The sequence below is a fragment of the Tursiops truncatus genome, chromosome 11 (assembly GCF_011762595.2).
Source record: "Tursiops truncatus isolate mTurTru1 chromosome 11, mTurTru1.mat.Y, whole genome shotgun sequence".
Classification (NCBI taxonomy): domain Eukaryota; kingdom Metazoa; phylum Chordata; class Mammalia; order Artiodactyla; family Delphinidae; genus Tursiops; species Tursiops truncatus.
Window position 1 is genome coordinate 1,849,321 of NC_047044.1, and position 27,030 is coordinate 1,876,350.

General features: G+C 57.1%; 1 protein-coding gene across 2 annotated transcripts in view; it reads right to left on the reverse strand.

Moving 5' to 3' along the window:
* TAFA5 (TAFA chemokine like family member 5) overlaps window positions 1-21,679 on the reverse strand; it is a 143,525-nt gene extending 121,846 nt beyond the window's left edge. For both annotated transcript variants that reach the window (XM_033865821.1, XM_073788037.1), the window contains exon 1: window positions 21,472-21,679. In XM_033865821.1, coding sequence (XP_033721712.1) covers window positions 21,472-21,583 — 112 coding nt within the window. In that variant the 5' untranslated portion in view covers window positions 21,584-21,679. The remainder of the gene's footprint in view (window positions 1-21,471) is intronic.
* Window positions 21,680-27,030: the final 5,351 nt, after the last annotated feature.

Genomic DNA, 27,030 nt, shown 5'->3' on the forward strand with positions numbered 1-27,030 from the left:
TCCTGGTTTAATTTTGCCGCCGAGTTAATGACGGAACACGCCGGGCTGATTGCAGCAGCTGCTGGGGCCACATCGCACCTCGTCCTTTCTCCTTGAGCCGACGGCAGGGGTCGAGGCTGTGGTGGCCGAGGACGCGGCGGTGGATGCGGGTGGTGGGCCCGGAGGTGGACTGGGCGTGTGAGGCTGGGCGCTGGCAGGACGGCTGCCAGGGTCGCCCTGGGCAGGGAGGGGTCTCTGCGTTCAGACCCCTAGAGGATGGACTCCTGCCCACAGGCTGATGGAGGCCTCAGGTGGCCCCGGATTCGCTTCCCCCATCAGGATGGACGCCAGCGCCTAGCAGGGGGTGAGCAGCGCTCCCTGAACAGATGACAGAGACACCATCCCAGAGGAATGAGGTGGGCAGGACACAGGCCAGGACCAGCCTGTGGGCGAGGAGATGGGGGTCTACGTGAGCAGCGCCCCCGGCGCCACGAGGCCTCAGAAGACCTCGCGGCTGGCAACTGTGATCGTGACTTTTTTTTTTTTTTTTTTTTTTTGGCGGTACGCAGGCCTCTCACCGCCGTGGCCTCTTCCGTTGCGGAGCACAGGCTCCGGACGCACAGGCTCAGCGGCCATGGCTCACGGGCCCAGCCGCTCCGCGGCATGTGGGATCTTCCCGGACCGGGGCACGAACCCGTGTCCCCTGCATCGGCAGGCGGGTTCTCAACCACTGCGCCACCAGGGAAGCCCTGTGATGGTGACTTTGACAAGTGTGATCCTGGGAATGGAGGGAACAGAGCCACGGGAAAGCGGGCGTGATGCCTGCACGAGAAGGCAGGAGAGGACAGGTGCGGGGAGCTGAGGTCCACTGGTCCGAGGCCAAGGTGCCAGAGGAGGGAGAGGTGGAGATGACCGGGAGAAGAGGTCATCGGGCAGGGCTCAGGCAAGACCAGCACCCCAAAGCCCCCTTTTGCAGGACAGGAAGCTGCAGTCTGGCAGGTCCAGCCCCATGAAGTTCCCACTGCTGGCCCTGTGCTGGGGCCTCACCGACCCAGGGCAGCTCTGCACCACTGCTCCCCACCCTGCGAGGGCCTGACCCCGCTCTCAGGGTCACGACCACCCTGCCACATGGGGGGTCTGGGCCTCTCGGGTTTCACCCTAAAAATGGAAATGACGGTGCCTACCTCGCCTGGTTTTGGAGGTTGAAGATGATTCGTCGAGGTGCCAGGACAGCCAGAGTGATGGCCCAGAGTCAGTATTCCTGCTGGTGTCATTTCAACCTTCTGAGATGAGTCCTTAACAGACACTGAGAGCCTTACACCCAGTGGATCTTCCCTTTTTGCCTTGTCTGCCAGGAAGCTCAGAGCTAAGCTCTGTGCTCAGTTTCAGGAGCTCCCTGTGTCTGGGCTGGTAATGCTCAGCTGGGATGAGGCACCTGGCTGACAGGTGAGGGGACTGGCCCTGCAGGCTCTAGCTCTGCCCAGCACAGAAGCCACCTGGAGAGATCCAAGGGGCCCTCCCCGTGCAGCCTCGAGACCCTGAGCCATGTCCGTGGAAAGGTAACTGACAGAACTGTCCCCTTAGCTCCAGTTCATTTCTGCGGGACAACAGATGGCTGCCACGCCAGCTCACGGGCACACCGTTGACGCCCAGAGAGCCCACCCTTGAAAGTCATAGGAAAGTTATCCCCAACTGCCCAAATTCAACGTCTTAAGAGGCAATGGGTTTTTAGAGAATTTATTAATCAATTTGACAATGCCTGGGGATTGTAATATAAAAATAATCAGTTGGCCTTCTCACCAACGTGAGACGCCAAGAAGGTGTCATTTAACTTTCCAACGCCGACTGCCACCTTTCCAAACTTATTGTTACATTAATTGAGATGAAAATGTTGCAATTGGGAACTTCAGAAGAGCATGTGCTCGTTCCGTCTGGAGCCTGTGTGCACAGACAGGCAGCAACTTGGTGGTCCGCACCGGATTCCACTCCCGGGACGCAGGGAAGACCCTGAGGCCGGCTGTAACCACGGGCCAACAAGGAGCGTCCAAGATGGAGCAGGTTCCCACAGGAGACCTGAGCCTCACAAAAGGGAAGGGAAGGGAAGGAGGGCTGGGTCTTCCCTCTGTCCCGTGCCACCCGGCAGCCGTGAGCCCTTGCCCACACCAAGGCCGCCTGGACCGCGCATCCCTACCTGACTGCTCCCTATAGCATCCCTGGGGAGGAAGCCAGCAGACAGACGAAACTGCACAGCGAGTCCCCAACAAGACTAAAGGGCGCCACGCATAGGACACACGTGGCCCCCGGGGGAGAGGCAGCGCCAGAGGTTGCAGAGACGGGCCAAAGCCAGGCGCCCCGGCACAGCGACAGCGTGGACTTGGCTCCAGAGTCAGGCCCGGTCAGGGCCTTGGCCTTTCTCGGCCAAGCTCTGCTCTGAGGCCCCAAGCTGCCTCGGGCAGCCTCTGGTCCTCGTGTCCGTAATGGAGGCTGAGCCCAGATGACCCACCACGAGGGAAGAGAAGCACATTGAGAGGAGTTACGTTCGAACGTACACTTGTGCGCGTACGCACGCACGCACGCACACACACCCCCTACAAACCGTCTAGGTGTTGGTATTGTCCTCATTTCGGACTTTGTTATTTTCCCTTAGTTTTTGCCTAAAGTCTTTAAAATTACCATCTGTCTCCGGGGCAGAGCAGAAGGGGGCTATTTCCTGACTGGAGTGAGGCCGTGACAGTGACAGGGAGTTGAGGGCAGGGGGCTCTGGTCACCTTGCCTCCTGGGCCAACAGATGCAGGCGCGTGGGCAACGCGGGCCCCAGCCACCCTCCCTGCGTCCCACCTGCGCCGTGGCCAGCATCCCTGCTCGCTGCTCGCTGCCTGCATGCCACGCTGTGCCCCAGGGACCCGTCACACCCATCACCAGCTGCAGCCTGGGGAGGCCCAGCAGACGCCCCTCTCCCTGCCCTGAGTAGCATGCAAGGAGGGAGGAGAGCCCACCCAGCTTGGGGAGACCCCACAGAGCCCTGGGGGAGGAGGCACACGGAAGCAGGCTTCCCCTTCCCCCTCCCACCCACCCAGCAGTTCAGCCCCGGGATGCGTGCACGGGGAGGGGCCGTCCCCACCGGCCACGTGAGGAGCCCACGACACCCACACGCAGGCCTGCACGAGCCAGCCTCAGGGAATGGCCCTTCAGAGCTTCAGGGGTCCGGCTGGAAGGGCAGAGCCTGGGAAGCAAGCACTGCGTTTGACTCGGTCTCTGCAAGTGTGTTTTGTAAAATCAAAACTCACGATGAAACGGCTTCTCTGCAGACCCAGATGCGGCTGAATGAAGGGCATTTTCCAAAAGGAAGGTGCGCAGGGCTTTGTCAACTGCCTCCCAGGGTGGGCGGGCCTCTGGGGGCTAAAGGAGCCCAGGAGGGCTGGACCCTGGAAGGCACCAGCGAGGACGACGCTCCCACCTCCTGGAAGCCTGAGCCACCCCCGGCCAGGTTGGCCCAAGCAGGAGCCAAAGAGGCCAGGCCATCCACAGGCGCAAAACTAAAGCGCCCAGAGGGGTGATGGGGCCCCGTGGAGTACCAAGCACAGCACAAGCCCCGAGGCTACCTGCTGACCAGCTCACGCCCTAGCGGGGCGCCCCGGCTGCCCCCAGCTCCCGAGACTCTGCACCTCTGGCTCCCAGACCAGCCCTGTGCTGTGAATTTCAGGGTCCTGGCCACCCCTAAAAGTGCAGCGTGTCACCCCACACCAGATGACAGCAGTGCCCGTGCTGGCCAGGACGCACACGGCAACACCCCCTGCACCCAGTCAGGGGAGGATGGTCCCTCAGGACTGGGGATTTTCTTCTTTGTTTATAGAATGTTAAGGGTTACATTCCATTTACACTTATTACAAAACATTGGCTCTATTCCCCGTGTTGTACAATACGTCCTTGAGCTTATCTTATACCCAATAGTTTGTACCTCCCACCTCTCCCGGCCCTGTAGTGCCCCTCCCCCTTCCCTCTCCCCACTGGTAACCATTAGTTTGTTCTTTGTATTCTCTATATGTTTTTTTTAGATTCCACATAAAAGTGATATCATACAGTATTTGTCTTTCTCTGTCTGACTTATTTCACTTAACATAGTAGCCTCCAAGTCCATCCAGGTTGCTGCAAATGACAATATTTCATTCATTTATACGGCTGAGTAATATTCCATTATGTATGAATGTACCACATCTTCCTTATCCCTTGGTCTACTGATGGACACTTACGATGCCCCCATGCCTTGGCCACTGTAAATAATGCTTCTATGAACATTAGGGCCCATGTATCTTCTTGAATTAGTGGGTTTTTCCCAGATATATACCCAGGAGTGGGACGACTGGGTCATATGGTAGTTCTATTTTTAGTTTTTTGAGAAACCGCCACACCGTTTTCCACAGTGGCTGCACAAATTTACATACACCAACATTGTACCAGGGTTCCCTTTGCTTCACATCCTCGCCAACAATTGTTATTTGTGTTCTTTTTGATGTTAGCCATTCCGACAGGTGTGAGGTGATATCTCATTTTGGTGTGGATTTGAGTTTCCCTGATGATTAGTGATGTTGAGTATCTTTTCATTTGCCTGTTGACTGTCTGCATTTCCTCTTTGGAAAAATGTCTATACAGTTCTTCTGCCCATTTTTCAATCAGGTTTTTTTGATGTTGAGTTGTAGGAGCTGTTTATATATATTGGATATTAATCCCTTATTGATCATATTGCTTGCAAATATTTTCTCCCGTTCAGTAGGTTGCCTTTTCATTTTGTCAATGGTTTCCTTTGCTGTACAAAAGCTTTTAGGTTTAATTAGGTCCCATTTTTTATTTTTGCTTTCATTTCCTTTACTTTAGGAGACGAATCCAAAGAGATCGTGCTGTGATTTATGTCACAGTGTTCTGCCTATGTTTTCCTCTAGGAGTTTTACAGTATCCAGTCTTACATTTAGGTGTTGGATCCTTTTTGAGTTTACATTTGTATATGATGTAGAGAATGTTCTAGTTTCATTTGTCTTACCTGTAGCTGTCCAGTGTTCTCAGCACCACTCATTGAAGAGAATGTCTTTTCTCCATTGTATATTCTTGCCTCCTTTGTCGCAAATTGACCATAAGTATGTGGGTTTATTTCTGGGCTCTCTCTCCTGTTCCACTGATCTATGTGTCTGTTTTTGTGCCAGTACCATGTTGTTTTGATGACTGTAGCTTTGTACTATAGTCTGAAGTCAGGGAGGGTGATTCCTCCAGCTCTGTTCTTTTTTCTCAAGATTGTTTTGGCTATTCTGGGTCTTTTATGTTTCCATACAAATTTTAAAATTACTTGTTCTAGTTCTGTGAAAACTTCCATTGGCATTTTGATAGGGATTGCATTGAATCTGCAGGCTGCCTTGAGTAGTATGGTCATCTTAACAATATTAATTCTTCCAATCCAAGAACACGGTATATCTTCCCATCTGTTTGTGTCATCTTCAATTTCTTTCATCAGCATCTTATAGTTTTCTAAGCACAGGTCTTTTGCCTCCTTAGGTAGGTTTATTCCTAGGTATTTTATTCTTTTTGGTTCAATGGTAAATGGGACTGCTTCCTTAATTTCTTTTTCTGATACTTCATTGTTAGTGTATAGAAATGCAACAGATTTCTGTATATTAATTTTGTAACCTGCAACTTTACCAGATTCATTGATGAGCTCTAGTCATTTTCTGGTGGCATCTTTAGGATTTTCTATGTATAGTATTGTGTCATCTGCAAACAGTGACAGTTTAACTTCTTTTCCAAGTTGAATTCCTTTTATTTCTTTTTCTTCTCTGATTGCTGTGGCTAGGACCTCCAAAACTATGTCGAATAAAAGTGGTGAGTGTGGGCATCCTTGTCTCATGCCCGATCTTAGAGGAAATGCTTTCAGCTTTTCACCATTGAGTATGATGTTGGCTGTGGGTTTGTCACTTATGGCCTTTATTATGTTGAGGTAGGTTCCCTCTAAGCCTGCTTTCTGGAGAATTTTTATCATAAATAGATGTTAAATTTTATCAAAAGCTTTTTCTGCATCTATTGAGATGACCATATGGTTTTTATTTATTCAGTTTGTTAATGTGGTGTATCACATTGATCGATTTGCAGATATTGAAAAATGTTTGCACCCGTGGAATAAATCCCACTTGACAGTGGTGTAGGATCCTTTTATTGTATTGTTGGAGTCGGTTTGCTAGTATTTTGTTGAGGATTTCTGCAAATATGTTCATCATGTTGACCTGTAATTTTCTCTCTTTTGTGTGATATCTTTGTCTGGTTTTGGTATCAGGGTGGCGCTGGCCTCATAGAATGAGTTCGGAAAGTGTTCCTTCCTCTGAAAATTTTTGGAATAGCTTCAGAAGGATAGGTGTTAACTCTTCTCTAAATGTTTCGTAGAATTTACCTGTGGAGCCATCTGGTCCTGGACTTTTGTTTGTTGCAAGTTTTAAAATTACTGATTCAACTTTATTACTGGCAATTGGTCAGTTCCTATTTTCTATTTCTTCCTGGTTTGGGTCTAGGGGACTGGAGCCTACCCACCAAGGGACCCCTAATAGCCACCTTGGGCCCCAGGGCTCAGGGGCGTGCCCCTGCTTGGTGACACTCCACAGGCTGTCATACGTCCTCACTGGGGAACTAGGTACCATCTGTGCCACCCCCTGGGGCCTGGAGCTCATGCCTGGTGTCTCCTGGAGACTGTGTCTCCGTGAACCTTTCCCTTTTGCCAATTTAATCTCCTTTCAGTCTAACAAACCATCCCCGAGACTGTCACAGCTTTTCTGAATCAGACAGTGGTCTCACAGACCCTGACCCACGGGCGGTGGCAATGGTCTGCACTGGGTGTGCTTAGGATGACGTTTCTGTAGACATAGCGCCAACTGCCAAGGCTGTCCGGATGCCTTTGGGTAAACATTCTTCCTCAGTCCCCAGACAGACATCACCATAGCCTGCAGGCAGTGCTCTGCATGTCACAGCCCTGGTCGGCCAGATGGTGACCACGCAATTCCACACCCCCAGGGGGCAGTAGGTGTTTCACAAGGTTAATGGCAAGATCCAGAGCTGAAGAGGCCAGCAGTCATGTTCAAATCCTAGCTCATCACACTTGGGGAAGACAGGAAGACACTGTGGGCCTCTGAGACCCTCAGTTTCTTCTTCTATAAAAAGGGAATCATATATCCCGTCTCCTGCTGAGAAGACTCAATGCCACAAAGTACGAGAAGTGCCTGGCACCTGACTGGCACCCAGCAGTGGTTCAAGAAATGTCCTCTCGGGGACTCCCCTGGTGGCACAGTGGTTAAGAATCCACCTGCCAATGAAGGGGACATGGGTTCGAGCCCTGGTCCGGGAAGATCCCACATGCCGCGGAGCAACTAAGCCCGTACACCACAACTACTGAGCCTGCGCTCTAGAGCCCACAAACCACAACTGCTGAAGCCCGCGGGCTTAGAGCCTGCGCTCCGCAGCAAGAGAAGCCACCGCAATGATAAGCCCGCGCACCACAACGAAGAGTAGCCCCCGCTCGTTCGCTGCAACTGGAGAAAGCCAGCATGCAGCAATGAAGACCCAATGCAGTCAAAAAAAAAAAACAAGATTAGAAAAAAGAATAAGTCACTGAAACAAAACTTTAAAAAAAGAACAGAAATGTCCTCTCTGGGAGGGCTACAGGCTTTTGTGTGGGTTCCTGAGCACGGGAGCATTCCGGATGCAACTGGTTCAATCCCAAAGGCAAATAATGTGTGTCCCACCTGCAGGCAGACACGCCCACAGTGGGGGACAGTGTCTACGACTGCCCTGCCCAGAGCGCTCACAAGGAGGCTTGGGTGGGGTGGGGTATGGAAGGCACCCAAGCACCCGAAGTCTCCCCAGTGCAGACCCCTGGCCGCACCCTGCCGGCTGAAGGGACCCCTGCAGTGGCCTCTGAGATCCATTCGGGAGCCCCACCCTGTGACTGTACCTCTCTCTCTCCCCCGTCCCCTCCTTCCCTTCCGCGCCTCCTTCCCTCTCCCCTCCTCCTCTCCTCCTTCCCTCCCCCATCCCCTCTTTCTCTCCCCTCTCTTTTTAAAGTTGCGATTGCAACTTAACTTGGAAACAGCAGATACATCACCAGTAGGCTCCCACAACTTGTCCAGACCCTGAAGTCCAAGACCCACCTGCCCCTCCTGGCGTGGTGTCTGGACCATCCCCTGCTGCCCCTAAGGCTGGCTGCAAGGCCCATCACGGGTCTCCTCTCCAAGCCTCCCAAACCCCTCAGGACCAGGCTGGGGCCCCAGAAGACGGCCTGGCTTTGTTTCCACCTCTCCCACCAGGAACCCTGCGCGCGTCCCCTGCCTTCCCTGAGCCTCACTTCCCTCTACAATGAAAAGAAAACAAACATTGAGCTGGGAGGGTTGCCGTGAAGATCTAGGAGCAAGTGGACATGCTTTGCTGGGCGCCTGGCAGGATGCCCATCCACCAGGACTGCAGCTGAGTGACATAGCAGGGCCAGCGCCCACCTCTCCACGGATGGCCCGCGTGGACAGGGAAGCACCACTGCACGGACAAGCCCTGGGGTGACAGCACGTCTGTCTGGACAGCAGATCCAGCCGTGGTCACCAAAGCCCCGAGACGGGGAGTCTGCCAGGGCTGGGGAATATGGGGGCTTCAATCGGGACCCTGGAGGCAGGATTCCAGAACGACGTGGGGACTCGTGGTGGGACAGGAGCGAGAGGCGCCCCAGAGGGGAGACTCCTGGGCAAACAAGGCCCTCGTCTGGGTTATAGTTGGGCAGGAAAACAAGGCGCTGGCCACAAGGACCCCGTGGCCCGGGCGACCTGTCTCCTTTTGGAACTTTAGTGGGTTCGAAAGTTGCTCAAGGCCCTTCCGCCACCCAGGTAACACACTTGCCAGATGTAGTCTTCCAAGTCAGGGTCGAATGGGCGGGTCACCCCATACCCACCCCACCCCGTCAGCTGAATCAGCATCAGAACCTTTTTCACTCACACATGTAAACGGCTGACAGCAGCAGTAATCCTGGGTTAACTCATCCGCGGCCCCTGCCCTTCGCAGGCCCTGACCCAGCCGATGGGACCAAGCTGACAATGGGAGGCCCAGGTCCTGCCCCAGAGGGGCTCCCATCCCTGGGTGAACGCAGGGCCACACGGCGTGGAGCTGGCAGGCCCACAGCCCCCCACTTCCGGGGGAGCTCCAGTGAATGGAGACGTCCCCAACTTCCAGGCGTGCACAGGTCACAGGAACAAGGCCTGGGCCCTCCCACGTGTGGCCACGCTCAGCAAACGCTGGCCTGGAGGGCCCTGAGTCCAAGGCCACGAAGCCCTGCAGGGCCTGGGCTGGCTCCTGACCCTCCCACACGGCGTCCACCTGAGTCCCTGGAGAGGACGTGCTAAGGCTTCGGCCGCCCTGATGGGAACCTGGCTGGCGAAGGCTCTGGGCACTCAAAGCCAAAGCGGCATCCCGCCCGGCTCCGGCAGTGGGCAAGGCTGTGTGGAGTGTCCGCAGTCACAGGTGGCCTGGCCCACCCCAGGGAACTTTCCAGGCCCCGCGGACTCCCACTAGGGACACTCCAGTACGTGTCACGTCTGCTCCATGGCACGGAATCGGCTCCCCTGTTTCTCAGAAGCGTCCCACCCCACTGCTGGCCCCAAGAACAGAGCTTGAGCAAACCGGGTATCAGGTTGGAGGGGGCAAACCCAGGTCTGGCGTGACACTGGGAGGAAGGTCCCGGGCCCCAAGGGTCCTGGCCCCTCCAGCAGGCTTACTGCCCCACATCCTCCAGGTCACAGTGGGTGGGGCTGACACGCTGAGTGGACAGAGGCCTCTGGGTATCCTGCCCGCTTCCCAGGGTCTAACAGACAGAAACCTCCTGACCACCTGAGACAGTGGGGGTGACTGGAGCATCTTGCAAAATCGCCATGGCGACAGCGCCCAATGAAGCCGTCTGCGCCCTCCCCGTACGCACGAGGCTTAGGAGCTGGAGGTGGCCGTCGGCCACCCGGCTGTACCGCGTGGGCTCCTGCTGCTCCTGTCTTGAAAATCTGTTCCTTTTTCATGCTGGAACCTTAAGATGAAGACGGAGCTAAAACGCACTGAACTCTGACCACACTCAGCAAATGCATTTCTGTTGACCACGGAACACTGATTTTGACTAAATCAAAGTTCTTGTAAAGAAGCACGTGGGTTGCCACGTGACAGTGGCCTGTGTCTCACAAGGCCTAAGCCTGCCAGAAGGTTTCAGAAGTCCTCGGTGCCCACGTCCAATGTCCCAGATGCCGACGGTGAGAAGTTTTGCTATTTTCTTAGCTTGAGAGCTCACGTCTCACTGTGGTGGGGTTCAGAAACCTCCCCAAGTTCATTAACACACACCTGCCCCCAGGTCTGGGTCCTGACCATTTTTAATGTGTGGAATGCATGTTGTTTGGGCCGACCAGGACGCCAGAGCAAAGGTCTCCGGGGGTCACAATGCGGTGGCTCCCGACAGAGCTGGCCCGACTCAGACGCGTGTTTCCAGAACCCAGCGAGCTCTGGAAACACACGCCACCCCCGCGGTCATCTCAAGGTGACCGTCTCCCTAGACGCCGCCCCTGCCCTCCCGCGCTGAGGGAGCAGAGGCCTGTCCTCTCCAGCTTTTGCAGACATGCATGTGATAGGTCCTCCGAAACACAGCCCAGACGGCCAGCCTCTGCCGCCCTGCAGGGTTCACTCCTACGGCCACAGAGCCTAACACGAGCCGGGGAAGAAAAGAGACACGAAAAGAGACACAGGGAAATGCACGGAAGACCCAGCGTGGCTCCGTGGCTGGCCTCCTTCAGCCACTGCAGCGAGGACCATAAATTAGCATCAGTTGATTAGCAACGAGTCCTATCAACCCATTAACGGCATTCAGCGATGCCCGGGGAAGTGCTATTAGGTAATGGAGCTGCTATGGAGAAGAATAATTTAGAAACAGAGCCGGAGAGAGGCCTCTCGCCTGCATCCAGTGGCGTTCAGGGCGGCGTGGAGGCACTAGCATTTTAACCGTGCGACGTCCTGATAGGAAAGCCCTCCAGAGAACTGTCCGGATACCCCTCCCCGAACCACAAGGCTTCAGGCAACGGGTGTGCTTTAAAACTGCCTTCCTCAACGCTCAGTTAAAATCAGATGTGAGGCAGGTCTTGGAAAACTAGCAACGCCCTGCCCCCCGATGTCACCCAGGGACCTGACAGCAGGAGACCACGGCCTAGCCCGGCTCCAGCCGACTTGTTCACGGTCCGGTCAAGCAGGCCAGGAAGACTCCGCCGTCACCTCATCATCGGTGGATTTTAGTAACAAGTTCGTAAGCTCAGAGACGTTCGCAATGTTGGTACTGACCTTCCTAAACATCAGGGGAAACCCTCCGAATAGAACTTAGGAGAAAGCGGCCCATCACAGGCCGTCAGCAAGGGCACCGGGAGAGCCTGCCCGGCTGTATTAATCAGCCCCTCTTGCTGGACATTCAAGACACCAAGACAAGGCAGGTGGGGACAACTTGCGGAAGGGAGTGTCCTGAAAAGTTCAGGGCCCTGGCTACCCCGCTCCCATCTCTGCAGGGACTCGATTCTGTCTGTCCTTTTGGAAAACCATTCCGGAGCCATCAGTAAAGCAGGGGTGCTGTGCTTGGGGCCCTGCCCTGGAGAGGCCCATGCCGTGGACCCAGCACGACTGTGACCACGACAGCAAGGGTCTGCGGTGAGTCCACAGCCCCAGACCCGGGGGCACAGAGAGGGGCCGTGAGAACGGGGCCACACACACCCTTCCCAGCCCTCCTCCAGCTCATGCCTGGGCCTCCCGGGGGAGAAAGGAGACCCTCGCAGGGCCCCCGGCTCTGTCCCCATCCAGGCCCACGACATCCTCCCACCTGCGGACACCACTCACAGTGCACGGGCCCGGTGGCCCGTCAGGCTCCGCCGGCCGCCCTGCTAGAACTGTCAGGGCCTGTGAGCCCGGGTCAGAGGGAGAGGGCCTCCTTCATGCGGCGAGTGTTTACGTGCGCCCGTGAGATGTATCCATCCCCTCTCTCCAGCCACAGCCCCGGATCCCTGGGAGGATTCGCGGGGTCAGAACGGCGAGGTCAGCAGAGTTCAGCCCTCCGAGGGGCGGCTGTCTCCCCCTGCCCCGCCCCGCCCTGGGCACCCCAGGCACCCCCTTCTCTGGAGAGATGAGTCTGGACCACAGGGGTGTTCGGGCGGCCAGAGCATCTCCTGAGCACACTCAGCTGCTGGACCTGGCAGCCAGGGCGGAGGATCTGAGCGCAGGCGAACAGGCCAGGGGGAACCCACGGCTGGGGCAGGAGGCAGGCCCCGGGCGAGGATGCCCCTCGGATCAATCCGTGCGTTTCCTCCCCAGCAGCTCCCCATATGCAGAATGTGAGCCTGTCCTGCGGGGGGTGGGGGGCGGCCCCAGGATGGAGGCCGAGCAAACCAGGCAGGGGCTGGAGGGGGGGGGCGGGGTCTTTCTTTTCTAGTCTCTGTTGAAGCAGAGTTTCAACACCTGCTCGGGCACCAGGCGGCCCGAGCAACCCACGCCCTCTTTGCAAGTGCACTCGAGGTGTCCGCCAGCGATATTGCAACTTCCTTGTGTGAACTACAGCGAAGTCTCACTGGTCCTTCAGCCCAAGGATCCCAAGTCCAGGCGAGCGGACGCTGCCCTCTGTCACCCTGGGATGAGCGAGTTCTGGGATTGCAGGTCGGATCCCTGCAAGGTACCAGACTCACTCCCTTCTGATCCTCGTGGCGTCTGGGGCCTGGAAAGACCATCAGCGCCATCACCCTCTGGTGCAGAGACAGAGGCCCCAAACCAGAAGGGATGCGTGTCTGTGGCGTGTGTACACACGTGCGTGCACAAAACCAGGGACACGGCATGAAGGGCCGGGGAAGTGGAAGCAGCCGGCACAGGGAGGGGAGCCCTGAGCTCTGTCCGCTCCTGCCCTCCAGTGCGTGGTCCCCAGGCCTGTAACCTCCAGGGAAGCCGCCAGGCCACACCTGTGCATCTCACTTCTCTGGTTAAAAAGGAGCCGGTGAGGAAAAGCTCTAGGGATAGTCAAGTCCCCAACCACCCCATCCCCGTGCTGCCCTGGGCTCCCCACCTGGGGTCCCCCGGGACTAGGACTCTGGCGGGGCCGTCAGTGGCTTTGGCTCACGACACGCGAGTCTGGCGGGGCCGTCAGTGGCTTTGGCTCACGACACGCGAGTCTGGGACTGAAAAGCAACCTGCAGGCCGGGGCTGGGGGCTGCGGGGAGACCCGCACAACTGTGCGTGTGTGCGTGCGTGCGTGTGCGCGTGCGTGCGTGTGCAGGAGTGCTGCCTGATACGGTGGGATGTGCATCTTCACGAGCTGCACCCACATACACAGCAGCACATCCCTGCCGCCCCACGGTCACAGATGGCATGAGGAAGGCGCTGGGGTAGGGCTCCCGAAGGAAGGCGGCAACAGGCTGCCCAGGGACTAGAACACGCTGCCTGTTGGGGAGGGGGGTGGGCAGGGGCACATCCTGAGGCATAGGGGGTCTGCATGCTCCCCCTGCCAGCACAGCCTGGCTGACCCCGGGCACCATCCCCGTGCAGGGGCTCCTAGGGCCCAGCCAGGGCCCAGTGACAAGGCTGGCGGGCACAGGCCGGAACAGAAAGAGCCTGGCGCAGCCCCATCAGGGATACAGGCAGCAGGCTCTGGCGTCCCCCAAAAAGGCCTGAGTAAAGGCGGCTTCCAGGCAGCCAAGGTCCCGCCAAGGGCAGCCGAACTTTTGGAGGGAATGGCGTTTATGAATTTGTTCCAATGGGCTCTAGACAGAAATCTCCCAAATCATGCCTCTTGAAAAGGTGAGCATCGTCAAGCCAGTGGGTAGATGACGGACACGTAGTGGGCGGGCTGCCCTGTCCCCGTTGGGTCAGGAATGTTTTATTGCCTCTAAATGGCTTGATCACCATGAGCAATAAAGTTACATGTGAGCTATGGAGAAATCAGGACGTGGAGAAGAATCTGAGACCAACCTCGAGCCCGAAGGCTGGTTCTAAGCTCTGCAGACAGAAGCGTGGGGAGACGCTGTCCCCACCCAGCAGACAGCCTTTCCCACAGCCCAGCCGGTCTGGGCACGACTGGGGAGACGCACCTGCCAGAGAAGGCGACCGGCTGAACGTCCTCCCACCCCTGTGTTGGCTGTTCAGCTACAGACGCGGTCATGAGGTTGTCACGCTGCTGGCACTAAGCCCCAGGACCAGAGTCCCGACTCAACGAAACCAGGAAATGCCAGAACAAGCCTGTGGACTGCGGACCCACAAACTAAGTCAGAGGCCCCAGGGATGGGGGGATTCTACCCCCAGGGGACACACAACAAGGGCTTGGTTATCACCCGGGGGGGGGTGGAGACTACTGGCACCGAGTGGGTGGTGGCCAGGGATGTTGCCCAACACCCCACCATGAGGAAAGTTCACGCTGGAGAGCAACCTGGTCCAAACGTCCACAGTGCTCCGGGGAAGAAACCCCAGGGATGTCATGAGAAAGCAAGTATTCAAGGAAAATAAGGATGGAGTAGAAGCTAAGGAAAGGAGGTGAGGCTGCTGGGGGGGTCTGGAGAGCTCTCCACTCTGGCAGTGTGAAAGGTCCACCAAGGACGCTTTGAAAACAGTGAACGTTTCGTCGAGATTCCACACAGTTTTCTTTCTTCTCCTTTTCAATCAGACGGTGTTAGAACCAGATTTGATACTACGGATCCAACAACTTCAATTTTCACAAGACATCTCTCCGGCCCCGCCCCCAGTCCTTTGGCCACACCCAGACCCTCAGCCCCACCCCTAGCCCTTAGGCCTTGCCCCCAGACCTTCGGGGCACCCCAAGTCCTTATGGTCCAGACCTTCAGCCCCACCCCGGGCACAGCTCACTGCCCAGGGCGCCAGGATCAACGAGTGTTTTCTCAGAGAATGGGGCAGTCACTGCCCGAAGGCCCAGAGGCGTGCCAGCCGGCATCCAGGTGAACACACAGAGCGCTGGAGAGGGAAAGGAAGCGGTGCATTCAGGGGAGGCTTCCTGGAGGAGGAGTTCTCCACCACTGGGGGCAGGGCATGTTCTGGAGACCAGTCCAGCTCAGGGTTCCCTCGCTGCATTCAGCAGAACTGTGGGGGAGTTGCCGTGCGAGGGACCCCGCGGACAGTGGGGTATCGAAGTGAGTAATACCAGGGCATGCAGGAGAGAACGGGCACACGCATCACATTCCCATGAAGGGAGCCCTGGGGTGCCGGCCCCGGGCCGAACTCTGCCAGCCAGCACAGAGGATGGAGAGGGCCACCGGGGCAGGAAAGACGGGCTTTAGTGAGGCCCTGAGTGACGTGAGCGGGGAGGCGGCGAGACAGGGAGGAGAGGACTGGTGCCGGCTCCGTTCTAAGGGAAGCCACGCGTGGGGATCTCCCGTCGGCCAGCCTGGAGGCAGAGGGGCCACCAAGGACGATGCTGATGTATGCAGGAGGGACTCGGGTGACGGTGGGGAAGACAGGATGGAGGATGGCTAGGTGTGTTTTGGAGAAGGACTCACAGGAGGCTGGGCACAGACACAGAGCTGGAGGCTGCCCTGCCATGCAGAGGCCCTGGCGAAGGCCAGGCAGGGCAAGAGGAGGCTCCAGGGCTGGAAGGGGATTCAGGGCCAGACCCTGGGCCGAGAGTTTGGGGCAGGCGGTGACCTGCGAGAAGGCAGCCAGGATCCCAGCAGAACAGGGTGCCGGGCCCAGCTGGGGGCCCCGTCCTCTATTGCCTTTGCTTTGTGCTAACCGTCCAGCACCCCCACACTGGGACGCAAGCGGTCTTGCCCATCTCTGTGTCCCCAGGCTTCCTAATTCCTCATCACACGAACGAGCTGAGGCACAGACGCCAGGGGCCGGCTCTGCACCGCTCTGGCCTCCAGCACACTTAGAAGGAGGGCCAGGTCCCCAGGTGGGACCCCGCAGAGGTCAGCCCCTCCACGGGGGAGGCCGACTCCACAGCAGGTGACACACCAGGGCCCAGGACCGGGAGGCGGGAACATCGGAAGATGAGTGGGGTCTTCCCCAGGGGACATCTCACCAAGCAGCCACTGTCCCACCCGGCCTAGACCCACCATTCCCGAGGACGCCGCAGGCACGCCAACTTGGAGCTGGGCCTCCCGAGAGCCACGAGGACCAGGGGATGCCGGAGGAGTCCCGCCGGCCTAGTTGGAGACAAAAGTGATTCCACACTCGACTCCTGCCAGCCATTGGAATAAATAAGTAAACGTTACAAAGCCTGCGGGAGCCCTCCACCACGTCTGCAGGGTGAAGGAGAGACGGGGCGACTTGCCCAGATCTGCCGCCAGCTGCCGCCGGCTCGTGCTGCCTGCTGGGAGCTTCAGTTAGCACCATGCCAGGGCCCAGATACGGAAACCGTGGGGAGGGGGACGTGGAAGGAGGAGCAGGCCATTGCTGGACGCTTCCGCAGAAGCCGTGGGAGCCCCGGGGCAGCCCGGGCAGCCGGAGCTCGGCTCTGGGGTTCACGGATGGCGTGCAAGGTTGCCTGCAGAAAGGGACACCACCAGGCACTCTCAGCCCCGTGTGCCAGCCCCGGCCCCTGAGAGGACAGCCAATGACCATCCCCCAAACAAATAAAGTCCAGCAGATCCAGAGGCCAGCCCCCTCTGCCACCAGCATCCGACTGATCCCCTGTCACGCAGGAACCCTGACCCACATCCTCCTTGTCAACCCATCTCCTCCCCAACGCTCAGCGGGCACCCACGGCTCTGGGTGACAGGTGGCGTTCTGTAGAGGTCATTAACTCCAGAGCACCACATTTTAATGCAAAAATGAGCCCTTGTAAATCAGCACAGCTGCGAAGCTATATAAAGAAATGGGGATGTTAATGTTTTGCTTTTCTTCCCATTTCTCGTGCCACATTATCATAACATTTTCCCGTAATCACACCCATAAAAGTCACCTGAAAATACTTCATGCCACAAAAGCTGATCTCCATATCTCCTCCCGGGGGATGTCAAGTGGCAGGTCTTGAGCGAGAAATTCCAGGGTGGAATTCAGCCCAGACGCCTGGTACCGAAGATCCGGCCAGCTGAGTTATAGCACACAGCCCCCGTTTGGGAGGCGCTATCCTCTGGCCTCGCTGCAAAGAGTGAGTTGCCAGGGGAGTCCTGGAGGGCGTGGCCCCTGTTGGCGGTGTCTGGGCTGCGGGTGGGGGGGGGAGGGGTGTGGGGCTGGGGGGGGGGGCACCAATCAGTCCGTCTGGCTTCCAGGGGCATAACCTCCCCCAGCTCCCCGATCCCTGGGCGTGGAGTTCCACCAACACAAATCCCACAGACGGGCAACCTATCTCCTTATGTTGTTGAAAGAAACACACAGCACATCTTCTCCGGCCAGAAATTCATCAAAGAAAAACACAGTAGGAGAAAAAAAAAAAGATGAGAAATAAACTTCTGAATGTCATCACTTCATTCAGTTGCCAGTATTTCCAATTTCACCTCTTGGAAAACCCCAGAAATCAAATTTGAACAGCAGGAAAGTGGCATATTCTGATCTCTCCTAAATATGCAATAAATTGTATTTATAAGGAAAATGCAGCATCAGAAAGCCTGCACTTCTTTAGTATTCTAATGGATTAAAAAACAATTCAGAAGTTGTTTGTAATTTCTTCTCATAGTTGCATGAGGTCTATGGCATGAGATTTAACTTAAAGCTGCCGTTCAATTTTGATGAGATTTATTTGAAAAAAAAACAAGTCGAAAACAGTCACATTGCCTCTCGCACCCTACTCCCTGGTACTTTCAAATATAAGACTTTCCTCCCACCCACCGTTTACATGCCAGGAGCAGCTGTCCACCAAGCCCGTCCAAAGAGGAGACAGGCAATCTACGTGAACGCACCGCCTTCTCGGACTTCGAAATAAGCACCGCGCACGGTGTCAAGTCACGGCTTAGCGTCCTAAGGCCGCCACTAGCTCATCATTCTCTCCACCTCCCTCATGGTTTAATACATCCAGTATGTTGTAAGCCAGCACAGCAGACTGCATCTTCGGGGTCTCGGGGTTGAGCACAGCACACAGGCAAACCACTATGGTTTCGCCAGAGCTGTCCCACTCCATCCAAGAACCAGGTCCAGGCAGAACTCTCCTCTCCAGATACGCTAGGGGGAAGACGATCTAACTCAGCGTTTTCCAAGCCATGAGAACAGAGGTTTCCCCAGACCAGAGTGAAGGAGAGTTTCAATTTTCTCATCGGAGCTCATCACCTCCCCAAGATAAGTCTTTACCAAGCGTCCATCCCTGCTGTAATGGGAACGTACACAGAGATGGAGTCTGCATCTCTAAAGAAAGCCATCAAGGGCCCCCTTCCTCTTTCTGTGTCTCCTGTCAATTGTTCCCCAATAGGAGAAAAATGACAAGGCTGTGTCACTATAGCAACTAACTTAATTGGTGGACTGCAGGTCTTTCTCCAGCCAGAGGGTGGAGCCCATCTCCTTAAATATGAATCTCAGCGGCGGCAAGGAAGGGAGGGCTTTCACGGGGCCAAGAACAGGAGAACACCCCTAACCCAAAACGACGCCGAGAAAGATTCCAGTTTGCTTCTAGCGGCGCCAGAAAGTGAACACCTTTTGTGCTGCAGAGAAATGCACAGATTAACAGGCAGGATAACTGAATCCTGTATGACACTTACCAGTCTCCCTAACTAATGACACAAATAGATCTGCTCCAAAACACAAAAACATTTTGGGTAATAAAAATCCTTACCGATAACAGAAACAATTTACAGACATGGGTGCTATAACTATTCTTCTTCATCCCAGATATACTGGAAAAGAGAATGAAATCACAGGGACTGTTCCATTTGCATTTTATTTGCTTTATATCAATTCTAAAAAAAAGAAGTTCTTTTTTCTCTAGGGCTGATGTTCCAAGCTATCGATTATTATTATGTCTAGTTTGCATTTTAGTGTTTTCATTCCTCCAAGTGCATATGTCTACTTTGTATATTAGTGAAATGTTTTAATTTCTCCAAGTGCCTTTCTGGTGTAATGGGGTGTGTCCAAAAACGTTATCTTATTGTCAGTTATTCCGTTCCATGGAGGTGGAAACAACCATAAAAATGTGGTTAACCCAAGCTTCGGCTATTAATGATTTCCACCATTCTGGATTAGATGGTTTTTTTTTTTTTTTTACCAAATGTCATCGTCCTGGTGGAAGAGCTGTTTCCAGAATGCCAGGGAGGCCTCCGCAAAGCAGCCTGAGTGTCCAATGGGATCTCGGGTTCCACCAAGTGTCTGAGCAGCGGGCAGGCCCGGACCGCCACCTGGAGCAGGCAGCAGTCTGGCAAAGGTGTGAGTGTCAGGACAGACATAGCGGGTCCCCCTTCAGGTTCAGGAGGTGCTGGGGGGGGGGGGGCGTGGAGTGAGCAGAGACTGCACACAGAAGGTGAGAAAGGAAGGCCCTGGCTGGCGCACCTGGGGTGGGAAGTGTTGAAGCCACAGGGCAGGGCGGAGGTGTCCTGTACTTAACAACAATTAGCAGTTGTTCCTCTCTGTACCCAGAGGGCTGCCTCCCCAGCCAGCCTGTTGTTGCCGGGTTCTCGCCTTGGCACCAACGATGTTGTCCCCAGAGCCGGGGAGGGACAGCAGCCTGGGGACTTGGGGCACAACAACCCCCTTCCCAAACACTGCTGGATGAGCCCCCCTCCCGTGCTGCCACCAGGAAGTGTATTTAAATGACACCTCCTGGGTGAGCCCCGAGTTCACCTGCCTTTCACCTGTTCCCCATGGCCAAGGAAGCCGGCTGAGGCTCTTCTCTGGAACCCTGGGAACGCTGCCCCAGGGCCCCGAGATGGCCGCGAGGAGCTGGGGAGAGGGCACAGACCTCGCTCAAACCCCCAGAACAGCCCCCTTCCAGGCAGCCAGCGCAGGAACGCATTCGGAGGGGCAGGCAGGGTGCAGCCGGGATGGCGGTGCCAGTCTGGGCAGTCGGGCTTGCGGCCCCACGGGGAACCTTCCCGCTCGGAGACCCCTCCCCACGCGTCCCCACGCGTCGCCAGCAACTGCAGCGAAATGCACAACCCGGCTGAGACCAGCAGCACGACTCCTGCTCTGAGCACCGGGTTTCCCCCGCCATTCGGGGAGGATGAGGGGGGGCTGGGCTGTCCCAGGACTCCGCGACCGCGCGCGCCCCGCGTCTCCATGGCCCGCCGCGGTCCCATTTTGGAGAGAGCGAAGGCTCGGGCTGGGAGCTAGGTGGCTGAGGGATGCGAGGTGGTGGCGGGGAGCGAGGCTCCGCGCCGGCCTCTCTCTCTCTCCCTCTCCCTCTCTCTCTCTCAATTTTTTTTTTTTTTTTTTTTTGTAAAGAATCCATATTTTTCCATCGCCCATGGCAATTCTCCATGACAGGTGTTCCTCAGCGCCCGTCCTTTCCTCCCGCTGGGATAGGAAGGGACCCGGACCCTGTGCCAGGCGGTCGGCCGGGGAGCCCACCTGCCCGCGCCATCCCGGCCCGGAGCCTGTGCCCGGGACGCTGACCACTCCCCACCCATCCAACCAGCCGCGAACCCGTGTCCGGAGCATTGACCATCCACCCCCACCGCAGTCCCTAGGCTGTGCCCAGCGTCCCACCAGCCTCCATTCCCCCAGCCCCCAGCCTGTGCCCCGGGCGCAGCACCTCCGACACACCCAGGCAGACCCCGACCCTGCTCCCGGTCCCCCAGCCCCCAGCCTGTGCCCCGGGCGCCCGCCAGCCCGCGCCACCCCAGCCCCGAGCCCGTGGCCCCGCGCCAGACCCACTGGTTCACCGGCTCGGGTCCTCGGACCCTACTCGCTAAATGCCGGTGGAAGCGGCGAGCCCTCTCCGGGCACCCCAGCCCTCACTTATCTTTTTTAGGAAAGCGCCGGCGAGCCTGCTTCCCGGGAAGGCAGAAGCTCCAGCCGCGCGACCTAGCCCGAGCCCCGCTCCTGCCCCAGGCGCCCCGCTCCGGACTCGGCCGCCGCGTCCCCCGCCGGAGTGTCGCCAGAGGAAAGCTCAGGGCAAGGCGCTCCACCGACAGCCCAGGCAGCGCTGCCCGCCCGCCCCGGACCTGCCGCCGCCTCCGGAGCGCGCGGCTCGGCTCGGCCGGGAAGCCGCCGGCTCGGCTCGGATCGCGGGCCTGGGCCGGGAGTGGCGGCGGCACGCCGGGCAGCCGCGGGCATCGCCGCGCAGGGACGCGCCGCGCCACCCGGGGCCTGGTGCCCGGGCCCTGCCCCGGAGTCGGAGGAGGGAGGCTCAGCGGTGGCGCCGGCCTCCGAAGTGCCGGCCCCTCGCCCTCCCGGCCCAGCGCAGGACCGGCGGGGACCCGGGGGACGGCGCGCCCCGAGCTCGCAACTCCTCACGGACTCCGGGCGGCCCGCGGGGCGCCCCGCCGGAGCCGCGGCCCGGGAACGGGGAACGGGCGCCGGGGCCGGGACCGGAGGGCCGGCCGAGGACCCGGGCCGCGCGGTACTCACTGCAGTAGGCGATGAGCAGGCTGGCCAGGATCATGAACGCCCAAAAAGTTGAGGACATGCTGGGCAGAGCGGTCGCATCTTGCCGGCTGCTGGTCCTGGGCGATGGCGCCATTGAAGCCGCGGCGCCCGCGCGGGGGGCAGCAGCGCGTCTCAGCAGCCGGCCCTGCCCGCGCCCCCGCGCCGGCCTCCACGTGCGGGCCCCGCGCGCGCCATCCTCCACCACCGCCGCCGCCGCCGCCGCCGCCGCCGCCGCCGCCGCCGCGCCCGGGCTCCGGCCCACAGCGCCCTGCGCCGGCCCGCCCCGCGCCGCGCGCGCCCGCGCCCGCCGAGCCCGGGGACGCCGGCCCTGCCGCTCTGGGCGTCGCTGCGCGCCCCGGCTCGGCGCGCCGGCCACCAATGCGAGGGGCGCCCCCGATGCGCGTGCCCGGCGCCGCGGGGGCCCCGCGGGGGCCCAGGTGCTGGCTGGGGAGGCCGGCGGCGGCCGAGCGGACGAAGCGCCGGAACCGCGCCTCTGGATGGCGACAGAGACGGCCCGGCGCGCCCGCGGCCTGGGCATCTCGCGGGGGGGACGGGCCGGCCAGCGTGAAGTTTGTGTACTGGGGCTGTGTGGTCCGCAGGCCCGTGGCGCCCACATCCTTTCCCCGCCCCTGCCTACAACGCTGGGTCCCAGACCTTGCCTGGGCTGGGGTTACCAGAGTTTATTCCAAGTATAGGGGGCTTTGGACCCTTTACGCGGATGGGCCTTGTCATCCCTGTTCTGGGTTTTTTGTTGGCGTCCTCAAACCCCTGGAGAGCACAGCCTTGGACCCGCGCAGAGTCAGCTGAGCACCCAGGGAAGGCTGCTCCTTTCCCCAGGCCGGGCACTGCCAGGCCAGGACACACGTCCCAGGAGCCCTGTCCTCGGCCCCTCTGCAGTGCCTCCACCTCTGCCTACTGTCCTGGCCTCGGTGAGCGGTCTCCGTGCGCACCATTCACAAGGCTCCAGTCTTGTGTCTCTAAATTCCCCACCCGGGACTGGTCTCCTGTGTTAATGCCGAGGATGGAGAAAGTGCGTCCTCTGAGGTCACTTTCCCCATCCCCACTCCTCCCTCTCCTGTCCCCTCGGCAAGACAGCTCCCAAGTCCAGGTGCTGACCAGATGGTCCAGCTACCCGGGGAGGCTCTGACCCTGCGGTGCCCAGACACACCGTCCGCCTGAGCACTGCCTCCCTGCCGGCTCGTGGACACGCCATAGAAACGCATCCTTCCCAATTCAGGGGTTCTTCCGGATTCTGCGTGAGGACGGGGAGCTGGGGACCCATGAGGTACTGTTGGAGCTGAGGACCCTTTCTCAGGAGCCGCTAGAGGGCCTGAGCGCTGATTGAATAGCTGGGAGAAGCAGAGATGGAAGAAGTTCACTCACGTCCCTCCTTTTGCCTGAGTCCTGGCTGGGGAGGCCCCTGAGGAACCAGGGAGACTGGCGTGAGGGAGTGAGGGGACAGCTCTCCCAGGAGCACGCACACGTGCACATCACACACATGTGCACACCGCATACACACACACACACAACATACATGCATGTACGCGTGCGCGCGCGCGCGCACACACACACACACACACACACAGTGGGGGAAGCGAGCGCGCAGAGAGCAGAAGACGCAGGCCAGGTGGTCTGTCTGGACCCAGGGGTCGGCTCCGTGGGCGCCTTGGCCAGGGGCTCGGGCAGGGCTGGTGTTGTAATATGGTTGTATCTAGGCTGATTTTCTTCATACATTTTCTGGTCCTGTTTAATTACAGTCCTCTGACTTCCCGTCTCAGTGTCTTCCCAGCTGCGGCTGCCCGTCTCCCGTGGCTGGCAGGGAGGTGCTGCAGAACCTGGACCCCTGAGAACTGGGGGGGGGTGGGCGGGCAAGAGGGCAGGACCCCTTGTCTCCTCTGCCTCTGGCTCAGGGAGGGGCGCCTCAACCGGAGTACATGGAGCCGCCCTGGATGCCTCATCGCCTTCACAATTCATTCATTTGATTTCATCCTGTTAAAAGGATGTACCTTGTAAAAACGTTACACCTTGCATTTCATCCTGTGCATTGTTCTGGGCATTCATTTACTCAATGTCAATTTACTGAGCACCTACGAGATGCCAGGTGCTGGAGGAGGGAAAGTGGACCAGGCATGCACTTTCTGTCCCCTGGAAATGTGTGGCTGTTTTAGGAAACCAGCCACTACAGTGCAGTGTGGCGGGTGCTGTGAAGGGGGGAGGGCCGTTAGAGAGCCCGCTGGGGCAGAGGAGAGGAGAGTTGGCCCAAATCAGGTTGTGGGGTTCCATAAGGGCGTCCCAGGGAAGCTTCCAGTGGTTTTCAAACATTTTTGGTGCCATCCTTAAGACACACACACACACACAGGCAGACAAACACTTGAAAGTTTCACAGAACAATACTTATACCCTCAATACTCTCTGATATGTTCGATTCTATTCTAATTCATTTCTTAAAGTGCTGGTTGCCCACCCAATAATTTTTGCTCACTGTAATTTCCTTTGCTTGACAAACACTGTTCTATAGAGAGATGTGGTCTGTGTTGAACTTGGAAGGATAGATCGGGGCTGTCCTGCGAAGGATGCAGGAGATGGTGATGGTGGATGTTTGGGGAGGGTGGTCTGAGCAGAAGGAGGGGACACGCTGAATGAAACAGTCTCCTTCATCCTGAAACTCAGGCCAGGAGATTTTTGTGGCCACAATGTCGGGAGTTTGACATGTATTAAAAAAAAGAAAATTCAGTGGCGCTTGTTGAAGAGGGTAAGGCAGACTATTCAGGGCCATCATGATGTGTACGGGGACCACTGGGAAAGGATTTTGCAGTGGGGGAAGCAGACTGGGCTCAACCCTGCCTGCCGCATGGGTGAGTGGACATTTATGGCCAAGGAGCAGGTGAGAGTCAGTGGATGGAAAATGAATAACAGGAAACATCAGGGGTGGGGGGGTGGGGGGGCTTCTGGCGAAGCCGACCCAACAGGATTCTTGCTGCAGGCAGGCCAGGTGGTCAGAGGTCACCTGGGGGAGTGGGGGAGGGTAAGGAGCCTGATCAGGTTCTGAATAAACAGACTTAGCAGCATTCTCGGTAAGAGTGGATCCTACAAGGAAGTAGGGCCTAGAGAAGGTTCTGGAGCCTGACTAAAGATTGCTCGAGCAAAGAACCTTTGTCAGGTGGAAAACTTCAGGAAGTCGGAGTGGATCGACTAGTTCATGCCCTGTACTGAAAACTCTCACCAGAGAGAGGAAGAATAATGGAGTTCTTGGTGCTTATGACTCGGAATCCAGGGACATAGAGAGCTGGACACCCAGTGAGGCCGGAAGGGGTAAGGTGGTGGGAAAAGAGACAAGGTTGGGGCCTCCTGACTGGAGGCCGGCGATCCTGACCTGATCACAACGGCACAGCTAGGAGGCAGCCCAGAAGTAGGGACAGACACCGGTGGTTCCTGGAGGCCCCGTGAGGGACCAAGATGGAAACAGGATGGGGATGAGCAGAGCGCTGAATTCTGTTGCTAGGCAACAGAAAGCCAGCTCTGGATCCAAGCATACTACCCAGTGACAGTTTGTTGTTGTTGAGTGGCTGGTTTTGATTACTAGCCAGAACTGATAGAACATTAAATTTTGAAACTCGGGTGAGTTTATTAGAGAATCACACCACCACCTTCACTTCAAGCCTAGGAAACAAGGGATGGAAGTGTTCGACCCTGAGGAAATCCTTGGGTCTCACCCCACATCAAGTGGCTAGTCACAGGGCTGCTGAGACCTGGCCCGGGGAGGGGCGCCCTGCACCGTGGACGGCTCAGGTGGCCACGGAGGCAGGAATGGACAGACCCCGTAGAGGAGGCGTGGCTCGTGAGGGTGGGTCCTCACGACTCCTTCCAAGTCTGGGCAGGAAATCTTGGCTCGTCTTCGAGATAAGCGTGCCTCATTTTCCCCGCTCTGCTTTTGAAAACAGGAATATTGGTTGTGGTTTTCCCATTCGCTTTTTCTCCTCCATACTGAATGTCATATTTGTCACTCTGTCATGGGCTGCCAGGCTCCCTGGCAGCTCCCAGAGCTCCTGAACTGAGCAGGATGTTTTAACTGGGTGAGATGGGATGTCTCCACTGGGACAACGGGGAGGGACTTTGTTATGAAAAAGCAGGTCCCCTTTTATGAAGAATACACGTGGGTCTAGGTAGCAGGCAGCTAAAGGGCTGGACTGTGGTGGCCTGGCTGCCCCTCCTCTGGAAACACTGCCGGTTTCCCTTTGAGGGCTGGCACCCTCGTCTCCCGTGTGCGTTTGGAAAGACATCACTTCCAAAGTGAGTGCAGGGGGAGGGTGGAGGAGGGGAGGCAGGCCAGCAGTCAGTCGGCAGCAGGTGTACAAGTCCATGTGAGAGGCAGGCTGGCTGCTTCTCTGGGAGAGAGGGGATGAGGGGACACAGGTGCACTCAGGAGCTGTTCAGGAGATGGGATTGACCGGCCATGGGAAATGGGAAGGGGGGGACCAGGATGGAGGTGTCCTGAGTGACTCCAAGATTCTGGCTAGAAAACTGGGAAGAGGGTAGCGGTGTCTCCTTGCAGACGGCAAATAAGTGAGGTCAGCCACTTCCTCTGTGAGCTTTCAGGCTGATGGGGAAGCTGCAGCCCAGAAGGAAGCGTCAAAGGGCAGAAGATACAGAAGCAGGAGTGGGAAGTTTAGGCAGGTGCAGGCTGTGATCTCCAAGGAGATGGAGAGCAACCTGGTGGAACTCTCAGCCCCTGGAACAGTGCCTTCCAGGGACTTGGTAGAGGGAATCTATGTGTCATTTTTATGAACAATCACCCATTTTATCGATTCAGTCTTAATAATGATAAGTGGTGCTTTTTCTGTCCTGTGTGCCAGGCTCTATACCATGTTCTGGGCAGGTAGAGACGGTTGACTCAGCCTTCAGAACCATCCCCTGAAGCGCTCCGTTTCTGAATTTACAAGTAGGACAGCTGGGGCGGGAAGGAGGTAAGGGGATCGCTGCAGTATTTTTAGCTGGTAAGGGCTAGCAGAGGCCGGACCCAGGGAGTCTGACTCCAGACAGGGTGCTTTTCAGCCCTGTTGCTCCCCTGCCTCTCATTACTCAGTTAAGTTCACTTACAGAAAAATTTGTAAAACGGACGGATAAGCAAAAAGAAAATCAAATGTTCCTTCCTTCCACCACTCAGTTAACCACACTTGGCATTTTGTGAGTAACTTTACACTTCTTTTGGCACGTTCACTCTGTACATCTTTATTTTGTCTTATTTTTGTATCAGCTTAATTGAAATAGAATTTACATTATATTTGGGTATGGGTATGATTCACCCAACCCCCCCCCCAAAAAAAACCCCAGACCCTCTGTTACCCCAGAGCCCTCCATACCACCCTGGCAAGGCCTAGACAGCCACTAGTCTACTTTCTGATTTATAGATTTCTTTATAGATTTGCCTAATCTGGACGTTTCCTATAAATGAAATCATGGAATATGTGGTCTTTTGTGACTGGCTTCTCTCTTTTAGCATAATGTTTTCAAGGTTCATCCATGTTGTAGGCTGGCATCAAT